The following is an 11,378-nucleotide window of genomic DNA, read 5'->3' on the forward strand; positions in this document are numbered from 1 at the left end:
TGGCTTTGACTTACTGCACATTTAAACTAAGACTGCAACAGCTTGAAAAAAGGAGGACACAATTATTCATGGGTAGGAAATCCAATTCCAGGCACTCAAATGGGTGGTTAAAAAATTAACAGTATACGGACTACTACTCTAGAAAAACAAATTGGCACACTTGCTAACTGTTCAGTCATAAATTACCCAACATTTAAAATGTAACCAGTTTAAATCTCTTCATAACTAAATCATGCAGATAGCAGAATCCTTTCTAATACTGAGCATCTTCAAAAATGTTGTTATTGGGGTGAATTAGGTTCTAACTTACTGTTGTCATGTTAAATCCTCTTGGAATTCCTGTTTTCCTTTCACAACATTTGGAGGATTAGACTATTCTTTGACTGATAAACGTCTTTGTTTAAGCCTGAAGTACACTTCTGTGTTAAGGTGTGGCCATAGCTACAGTGGACACTGTAGAGGTCAAGTTAAAATTTGTTCCATAATGTAATATCACATCCAAATGTTTTAAGGCTTTAAAGGCCCAACTTAGCAACAATTCCAAACCCAGCTGAATCTCTAAAAACAAACATCTGATTGAGAAATTAGCCAGCATAGTGAGTGATTTATACTTCTTTATGCTCTGTCTATTAACTTGTTGTAAAATTGCTGTAAAACAAGGTTCTACTACTAATGTTTAAGGAGAACCCAAACCATAAATTCAGTCACCTGGGTGTCCTCATAGCGTGTAGTCAACATGTTGTACATCTTTAGCTAGCCTCTCTTTGATAAGATACTGTATAAACTGTCTTCACTATCAACAATCACTACTCAGTCCAGAAAGGCAAAAAAAGTGCTTTGAGCTGACCAGTTACAATCCTTGTGAATGTTGCATGAGCTATGTAAGCAATAACTGTATTTTAATTAAGTTATTATATGCACTAAAGCTACATTGTTGTCTTCTGTATACCATCTCTGCAGACACCTAGGCCTGCGGATACAACTTTTTTAAAAACCCATTAAATAGTTTCAAAAATGTCAAATATCATCTGCCAAAACTCAAAAGTTGTTTCCTTTGTAGCAATATTTAACAGTCATATTGTTTTTATTCATGTCTCTGCACTAGCATGACTAAAGTGTTTAAAGATGATCAGGAGATGCTTCTCCTCTGCGAGATGGAACAAGTGGAGTCACAGTCTTACTCCATGTTCAACCCATCCTAAACTCTCACACTGCGGGCTAAAGCTGAGTGTCCTCCATCACTGTGGAGAGGAGAGATGAAAGAGGTCTAGATGTGAGTCATGCTTCTTCTAAGAGTGACTGTAAACACTTAGCATATATGAATATTAATGTTCCACATTAAACCCCCGATGCCTAGATGGAAGAGTTAATGAGGATAAATAACAGACAGCCAAGCAGTGAAATCCCAGCTCTGACATTATTTATCATCCTTAACTTTTGTCACAGCTCTTTTTTTTGTAATTAATATCGTACAAGAAAGCACTTTGCACTTGGATGAGTGATCTAATTTGTTTAATATAATGCAATTAAAGGAGCTTGAATTGCTTTATATTCGTGCTGCTGATTGCATTCTTTGCTGGGTTGCCTCTCCACCAGCAGATAGCAAGCAGAACTTGAGGATTGATGCCTGTCTCAGATCTGCCATGTTCATCAAGCAAACTACTTAACTGCTGTTTACATGCTCCTTCTCTGCACTGAATCAGACAAATCTGATAGTCTACCACGACACATTGACTCAAGAAAACAGCCGCCAAATATAAAGCATGAACACTGAGCGAACCAGATTCCAAAACTGACATTAGTTTTGCTTTTGAAAGGCTAAATATGTTTTTTCCACACAAAATTGTCTTTTTTTATGTTTTCTGGAGGAAAATATACAGGAAACAAAGTGGCAGCTATTTCGTCAGTTTGCCAACACTCCAGGGGGGTTAGTGACTTACATCAAGCAGTGTTTAACTACATGTACCTGCAACTGGTGTTAATAAAACCCGGATCACCGTGTGTTGACACCTTGGCTGTAAATGTTCCAGCGACAACTGGTTTCAACAAAGTACTTTGGAGCGTAGGGTGTCGGTGAATCCCACAGGGAGCTTTGAAATTGGAGTTAGGAGGACATATAGTGACTTGGGGTAAAATTTGACATTGGGAACACGAGAGGGATAAAGGCAGGGAAGAGGAGAGCACAGCTGGGAGCAAAAGAGCGATGCACAAATGACTAGTGATGGCTCTGCAGGATATGAGCCACGCTTCTGCTCGTCTGTCTGTCTGTCCGTGGAGAATTTACCCTGCAGCCCTGAAGCTCACCTTTACAGCTGGGGTTACATCTCTCTCAGTGGCACACGAGCAAACAAACAAACACACATGCATTCACAAGAGGAAGTACATACAAATTCTCAAAACGAATGCCGCATAACACTTTGTCTAATTAACTGTCTGTTTGAGACTGAAATCCAGCAACATAGAGTATGTACATAATACAAGACTGCCAGGTGCATCCTGAAATACTTGTGGAAATGGTTTTAGTTGCGACAACTAAATCTCAACTTGAAACCAAATATTTTGCCACATGTATTGCTATTTCTGCCTTTTTCAGGATTCAGTTGGTTCACATAAGTAGGGAATAAGCAATTAAGAGTGTGAAACTAATGAAAAACAACAAAGATTTGACCCCCTTGTTAGCTTTTCTGCCTCTGAGCCCAAGTCTCTCCAAGTTCATCAAATAAATAATTAAACATCAGATAAGGCAGGGTTAATAGTTAGCCCCCAAACACAGCTTCTGCTAAATCACTTATGCCTACCTTCCGTCCCTTTCCACAAGTCCTTATTAATTTATGTATTCATACATTTATATTATGGTTTATTATACAGAACATCATAACTCATTCCGGGTGTAGTTTCAGGCTCTCTTTGTTGGAAAGCACAGACTGAACCCAAATCTACTGCACTTCTTATAGTCTATCTCTTGCTCTCCTTTCACCTTTGTTGCCTCCGACTTGCTGTATTTACATGTGTACATCAAATCCAACAACAAATGCTCTTGCAGTTTTGTCAACTTGAGCTGAACTCATAGTGTAGCTCTGGACAGCAGGCGTTATACCGTACGAGCACAAAAAGAGGGTTAAAAAAGGCGCGATGGGATCAATGTGCGCCAAGATGTTTGTGAAGATGAGTAGAAGGAGAGGGCACTCGGGAGAAGGTGACAGCTTCCGTATAGAACTGCCAGTTATGCAACACATCACCCGCTCGCACTAAAGAAGACACCTCTGGCCAGCTGAGAATCTATTGATCTAAAACTCTCATGCTCCTCCACTTCTTACACTCCACTTTCCTTCTCTCTCCCTTTGTCTCCTCTTCCTATTGGCCTGTCAGTCTCCCCACTAAGCTTTACTTTATTCTCTTCATCTTCCCCTCTGTCAGCCACACAGCACAAACAGAATGTGTTTTAAGACTGCAATGGATTTTAAACCTTTTTTTCAGTTCAATGCAGTTTTAGGTCATGAATTAAGTAGCCTGAAGTGCTTGACATAATCTATCTTTGGTTAACAGGGAGGAACAGGATTTTCTGCAACAGTAAGTGCATATCCATCAACCTGTTCAACGCCAACACTGGAAAGATATTGCAAAAAAAAGTTTTTATATTTGGCTGAAGTGGAAATGTTGATTGCATTTGATAAAAAGAAAATGTTGCAAAGTATAAAAGAAAACAGACTTAGCAAATAAACAAAGATGTGCAAGCATGTGATTTAGGGTGTTTTCAAATCTAAAAGTCCGGACCAAGGTCCGAACCAAAGTTTGTGTTTAGGTATATTGTATACATTTGATCCGGTTGTTTTTGGTTTCACATAATGATTTTGCTAGCGCACTAAAGAACGTTCCATGACACAACTACGGAGTGTTGTCACGACGTACGTGTGTTGGTGAATAGAAGGGAGTGCATCTGACGTTGGCGTGACAAGGGCGAGTTGTCTTTTCTATATGAATGAAAATTAATGAACAAACGAATGAGCAAATCCCGATTGCATTATTATGGTATCGCTACCAGCAACAGCAACGCCAGCACCAACTTCAAGAGCAGTACTCGCAAGAAATGTACGTTCTCGTAGTGCAAAAAGTATATTGTTAAATTAAAATGAAATATCTAATCTCCTTCTCTCCCAACATACTTCCACAACTCATTTTTTCTTGTTCTGGAGGGTTTTTTCAGGGTTTTTTGTTCTTCTATTGTACATAGTTGCCTAACTTCCTGTAATTGGTCCGAAAGTCCAAACCATCCGAAAAGTGTTTTCATACTGCAAACGAACCGGCTCATTGTTCAGTTTGGTCCGGACCAAGACCACCTCTTTTGATCGGACCAAAATGTGGTCTTCTGATCCAGACCGTGGTCCGAGGTTCCTTGCTCACCTGCAATTTTGGTTTGGACCAAACTGAAAAGTCCCAAAGTCCGGACCAAATGAGAAAGGTGTGAAAACACCCTTAAATGTCCACTAAAGCTTCAGATCCACAGCGGATATACCAAAGCTGGCAGAACAAAACATTTGATCCTTAAAGAGTGATGAGGAGACTGTAACATTCCACAAAATGACCTTACTCCCACTTATTTAATATCATCATCTGGATATGCCTTCTTCTGTAATGGTAAAATAGTACCTGACTGGAAAATCAGTACTACAATGCACTAAATTCCTAATATTCCAGTTATGGATTGAAACATACATTCATTTGCATTTTTTTTTGATTTTCCAGACATTTGGTTAAAATGTGCATTACACTGAAATAGAAACTTGACTATTATCTCACCAAAGATTAAAGTTTAATTAAAGAAAATTGTATGTCAAAGCTTAATAAAAATATGCTGCTGAAAGCTGGGTTTTAAAAAGTGAAGTTATGAGTAAGGTTGTGCCAAATAAAGGATTACAGTTGTAATTTGATCACTAAAAATTATTGATGCATTATTGAGAGCAGGGATGTTGAAGGGATTTGCTTCTGGCTCTGAAGGGACTGTGATCAAGATAGTGAATACATTAGATGCTGTTAGTATCATTCTGCATTATCATCTCATTGAATCAAACATTTGGAATTCATTGATTATGACAGCCTAAGTTTAAAGAAAGTGTGTCTTAGTCAGATGCCTGAAAAGCAGTCTAGTGCTGAACACCTTTTATTTTCTCTCAATGACCTGAAGGTCATATCTGGAGGATGTAGAAAAAGTGAGATACAGAAAGCTCTGTGGGAAGGTGACACGAGATCAGCAAGAGTTAGCATGTCAGTGATGGAGTGTGATGATGAGACAGAGTATGGAGAAAGGTGGAGTGTGATACATGGAGCAGGTGTGAGCGTCAAAAGGGTAAGGCTGTGAGAGGGAAGGTAGGAAGCTAAGGAGAGGTTTAAGTGCAAGAAGTTCCTATCTAACACCCCCCGCCATCCACAACAAAGACACACAGGGACTCAACAGTGCTGTAGGTTTATGTTATGGTCATCCTCACCAGTCAGTCTAAATTTTCAGTTTACATTATAACAACTTTTTCTGAGAAATTATGCTTTTTCTGTCACTTTGGTATCATAGATTGCTCTTAATACTACAAACTACAATTCCAATGAGGTCGGGACGTTGTGTAAAATGTAAATAATAACAGAATACAACTATTTGTTGGGCTGTCACAAACGATCTTTTTTAACGATTAATCTGGCGATTATTTTTTCAATTAGTCGACCAATCTAACAATAGATTTTTCAATTAGAGATTATTTTCCCATTGCTTAATTATTAAAAATGTACACAAAACAAATGTCAATAAGGTTCAAATCTCTATTTATTAAAACTGTTTAACACTGCACTGTTCAAGTAAAAACGAATTTGTAGTACAACCTAAAGCCAGAAGTAGGCTATCAATCCAACAACAAAATAAACCACTTTCAGGAGGAATGCAATTTTAATAATAAAAAGGAATAAAAAATGTAAAGTAAACAGAGCAAGTGCAGAAAGAATAGCCTATATTTGCTTTAGTACAGTAGTAGTAGGTAAAATAATGAAAAAGCTCTTGTTTAACATCCAAGCTCTTCTACCCATTTCAGTAAAAAAGTGCAATTTTAGCAACATATGAACTCAGATGTATCAAATAAATCCAACAATAACACAAATTCATATTTCAAGTCACTTTCACAAGGAATACACCAATAAAAATCTTAAAAAATAAAAAAACTGTGTAATTTATTTTGAAAAGTGCAATTTTTCTCTCTCTTTTCTAAGGGAATTATGAACCCGAAAATATTTTAATATGTGGGCCATTATAAAGGACTCGTGAGATATCTGAAACAATCTGGCCTGGTTTCGCAATTATCGAAGACCGTGCTACAGATGGGGGAGACACAGCACACCTCACACTCAAGTCAGTGCAGGACATACTGTACACGCGTGAGCTACGGGAGAAGCTGGAGAGGCATAGGTGAGCAGAACTTATTGTGTTTTGCTGCTGTTATCCTGACTCAGGGATCATTTTCCAAAGTCTACAGGCCACCACGTTGTTGTTGGCATTAAGAGAAAAATACTCCCACACTTTAGAAGACCATGTGCGAGCCTTTTTCTCAAAGTGTTGTTGCGAGGTATCCATACTTGAGCTGTTGCAACCATGTTATTTTTAGATGCAATGCATTGACGCAAATCATTTGTGTCAACACATTTACGTAAACGATGACGTCGACTACATCAACGAATTGTCCCAGCCCTAATGATTTGCAAATCCTTTTCTACCTATATTAAATTGAATACACTACAAAGAGAAGACATCTAATGTCCAAAATGATAAACTTTGTTGTTTTTCTCAAATATTCACTCATTTTAAATCTGATGCCTGCAACATGTACAAACTTGTTGAAAGTTGAGGAATGCTAAACACCTATTTGTGACATGCCGCAGGTGAACAGGTTAATTGGAAACAGGCGTGTATCATTATTGGGTATAAAAGAATGTAAATGTGCTGTATTTATATAGCGCTTTTCCAGTCTTAACAACTGCTCAAAGCAATTTTACATCTACAGGAAACATTCACCATTCACACACATTCATACACTGTGGCCGTACAAGGTTCCACCTGCTCATCAGATAAACATTCATACACATTCACACTCCGATGCGCAGCACCAGGGGCAACTCGGGGTTCAGTGTCTTGCCCAAGGACACTTCGACAATGACTGCAGGGGCGGGGATCGAACCACCAACCTTCCGATTGGCAGGCAACCGCTCTACCACTGAGCCACAGCCGCCCCATAGAAGCATTCCCAAAAGGCTCAGTCGTTAACAAGTAAGGATGCCGTGAGTTTCACCACTTTGTGAACAACTGTGTGAGCAAATAGTCCAACAGTTTAAAATGTCCAACTGAAAGAAATTTAGGGACTTCATCATCTACATACCATAAGTACAATCCAGAGAATATGGGGGATATCTTTGCACATAAGCGGCAAGGCCAAAAACCAGCAAAGAATGCCCGTGACCTTCAGGCGGCACTGCATTAAATACCAAGATCATTATGTAAAGGACTTTACCAACTGGGCTCAGGAACACTTCTGAAAACCATTGTCAGTTAACACAGTTCGTCGCTACATCTACAAGTGCAAGTTAAAGCTCTACCATGCAAAGCAAAAGTCATCTATCAAAAACACCCAGAAACGAACAACACGGAAACACTGCCGGCTTCTCTGGGCCCAAGCTCATCTGAGATTTTTACAGATTATGGAGCAACATATGCTGACATCCAAGCAATGTCATTTTCAGGCATGTCCCTGATTATTTTAGCAAAACAATGCCAAGCCACATTTTTACAATGTGGCTTTGTCACAAAAGGTGCAGGTTCTAGACTGGCCGGCCTGCAATCCAGACCTGTCTTCCCATTGAAAATGTGTGGCCAGTGTGAAGCGATTAATATGACAACGGAGACCCCGGACTGTTGAAGTCGTACATCAAGCAAGAATGGGAAAGAATTCCACCTACAAAAACTTAACATTTACAATTACAAACAACAATTAGTCTCCTCAGTGTTGTTAAAAGAAAAGATGATGTAAACACATAGCACAGTTGATGGGCTGAAGGCTGTCCTTTTTGGAATGTGTTGCTGGCATCAAATTCAAAATGAGTAAACAGTTGCAACAAAACTGTATCAGTTTAAACATGAAGTATTTTATATTTATAGTGTATTAAATTAAATATAAGTTGAAAAGGATTTGCAAATCATTGTATTCTGTTTTTATTTACATTTTGCACAACATCCCAACTTCATTGGAATTGGGGTTTGTACAATACCAATGAGCCTTGGCTCAAGTGCTTAACTGCCAAGTAACACAAGCAAAAATAATATAAGCTTTCACTTCTAGTACCCTGGATGCCCCAAAAAAACTCTTCCCATTTCACGCGTCTATATGTGTGTGTTTGTGTAGGTGTGTGTGTTTAAGTTGGCATCAGGGAACACAGTCAGGTGGGTGGGCAAGGAATGTGTGATAGCTTCCTATTGAGTAGTCCATGGTGTGTGTGTGTGTGTGTGTGTGTGTGTGTGTGTGTGTGTGTGTGTGTGCGCGCGCCTGCCTGTCTGCCTGCGTGCGTGTCTGCGTGCGTGCATGCTTGAGGCACTGGTCTGTGGGGAGCTGATTGCGCAGGCTCTCATTATGTGGCCAGTGGCTGTAATGGAGTGTGACAGCAGCGTGCTGTGCTCTGGATCTCTGTCCTTCCAGCCTGCAAAGCCAATTAAACACACTCTGCCCTGCTCTCCCACTGCCGCGCCAGCATCGCTCTCCATCACTTGCTTCTTTCTTGCTTTTTTTAACCCCTCGACCCCTTCTCCACCACCAAAACCAGCTCTCCATCCCCACCTCATCCGTTCCCACTCTCTCTGGGGCCATCCTTTGTAGCGGACTCTCTCTAACCCTAACAACACCACATACTTCTAGCTCTTTCCTTACTCTTTTGCTTCTAGCTCTTATTTCCTGTTGTCTACATAACAATCAAAAGCTCCAATTGCTTCTGCCCTCCCTTCTGCATCCCCCAGCTTTGCCTCTCCTCACTCCCCCCAAGGGGGGGGCAGAAAAATAATTACTGGGCCGCAGGGAGAGAGAGCCTCTGATGACAGCTTCCCTGTGTGCTGCCACACACACAGTAAAAAGAGAGAAAGAAAGAGAGAGAGAGAGAGAGAGAGAGAGAGAGAGAGAGAGAGAGAGAGAGAGAGAGAGGGATCGAGAAAGCAATACTTGGTTTCTCAAGACCCAGAGCAGTCACAACCACTTAGGAGGAAAAATGCCCTGCAGCACCAAAAACACACATAGTCCATTTATCACTTCCTCATAGTCCCCCAACACACACACACACACACACACACACACACTCTTAGTGTGTGTGTACTACCTGGACTGGGCTCCTGGTTTTTTAGTGTTTAAAATCAAGCCCTGAAAGTTCAGTCTGCGGCAGAGACAAAAAAATCTTTTGACATCCTCCTTGAGTGAATGCCTCTAACAGTACAACTCATGCAGAGGCAATTAGTGGCAGACTTCAGTTGCTCCAAGGGAATGTGAGTGTGCATGTACAGTGTTGTGTGGGAGTTTAGAGAAGAGGGGAGAGGGCAGGAGGGTTTGATACCTGTTTTGAACCAGCCGTCATCAGAGAAAGACTCTCTGGTCTCTTGAGGTTTGTTCCAGTACTCCTGAAAGACGGATGGACCTCGAACCAGGAGCTCCCCTTCTTTCCCCTCCAGACCTTGACGTACCTGCAATTGATTTACAGAGAGAAAGGAAGAGACCAAGATAGATAAAGTAGACAGTTTAAAAGAGTTTAATGCACTATCCGCTTGATGCTGTGTGATGTACAAGCCAACAACAGTAAGACAACACATGCTGAACTGAATTTAACCTGCATTCAGAGTTATAAAAGAACAATACTGTTTTCCATTGGTAATAAATACAGAAAAAAAAGAATACCCCATATGTCATATCTATTTCTGGAACATACACTGAACAAGATTCAAAACACAACACTTTTTGCCCCCCCCCTTTCCATGCACACAAAAGGCTTATGTCTCTCAAATATTGTTCACAAATCTGTGTTATGGCATTTTTCCACTGCATGGTATCTACTCGACTCGCCTCGACTCTACTCGCCTTTTTTGGTTCTCCATTTTGAAAAAAAGTCCCTGGGACCTGCTACCTGGTACTTTTTTTTAGCACTACCTCAGTCAAGGTTCCAAGCGAGCTGAGGCAATACCAAAAAGTGACGTGAAAACTTGCAGATTACTGATTGGTCAGAGAGAATCGTCACTTATCACTGCGTTTTTAGCAAAAAAGAGTGTGTCCAGAACAAATGCGACATTAAAAAAAAAATCTAGCCAGACACCGACAGATTATCTACTCTCTGCACTATTCAACTATCACTCTCAACTATTCTATATTAAGGGCTATTAAGGGCTTTTGCATGTTGTTTCCAATATTGCACTCTGTTACTTTAAAAAAAACAAGACAATATATAAAAGAAAAGTTTTTATTTAGCTATTCAAGTAGCGCATCAAACCCTCCCATTCATTCCGGTCTTCTTCCTCTGCATCCTGTGACAGTGTCACCACCGGCTTTGCTGTCCCAGATGCATCCCAGTCATGATCATAAGCCTCTCCATGACTCTCATAAAGATTATACAAAGCCCAGCAGGTCAGAACCAGAGATTTCACCAGTTGTACATCGAACGCCCCCTAGACGGTCTGCAGCGGCGAGTTTGCAAAGCGTGACTGCTCTGAAACACAAACAGTACACAGCACACATGTTTTGGTGTGTAATCATGGTTGCTAAAGTTCATGTACTTTATATAGCGTATGGTAAATACTGACTGTGACCCTTAACACATGCAAAACGTTACCAGGAAACTTAACTTACCCTTTTGTGTAGGCGAATGTCGACATCATGAACTCTGTGGGATCCAAAACTCCTGTTTTTTTTCAGCAGTGATTTTTGTTGCGTCCTTCAGCTTCTTTTGAAACAAAGAATTTCTTCAGGCTGTGACGAGTAGCCACATTCCGAGAATCAAAAACAACACACCTCAAACGTGCTGTTGTGAGTTGCGTTGAAAATTACGTCAACTTTCCGGCTGCGTCACTATGGTGACCAGCCACGCTGAGGCGATACTCAATCTGCAATGGAAAACGGACCCAGAATGCGTTGAGTTGAGTAGAGACGAGGCGAGTCGAGCTGTTACCAGCAGTGGAAAAACGCCATTAGTGAGCACTTCTCCTTTGCCGAGATAATCCACCCACCTCACAAGTGTGGCATATCAAGATGCTGATTAATAAACAGCGCCTTTCTAATCACTCAAGGTTGCTTTACAGACAATAAAAGACAGATACAGGGAACAGAAAAGTA

General features: G+C 40.5%; 1 protein-coding gene across 1 annotated transcript in view; it reads right to left on the reverse strand.

The window, feature by feature from the left end:
* acsf3 (acyl-CoA synthetase family member 3) overlaps positions 1 to 11,378 on the reverse strand; it is a gene marked incomplete at its 5' end in the record, with an annotated part of 42,071 nt that overhangs the window by 8,779 nt on the left and 21,914 nt on the right. Inside the window, 1 exon segment of the mRNA XM_032517217.1 lies at positions 9,616 to 9,742. Coding sequence (XP_032373108.1) covers positions 9,616 to 9,742 — 127 coding nt within the window.

The sequence above is a fragment of the Etheostoma spectabile genome, chromosome 1 (genome assembly GCF_008692095.1).
Source record: "Etheostoma spectabile isolate EspeVRDwgs_2016 chromosome 1, UIUC_Espe_1.0, whole genome shotgun sequence".
In the NCBI taxonomy this organism is placed as follows: Eukaryota; Metazoa; Chordata; class Actinopteri; order Perciformes; family Percidae; genus Etheostoma; species Etheostoma spectabile.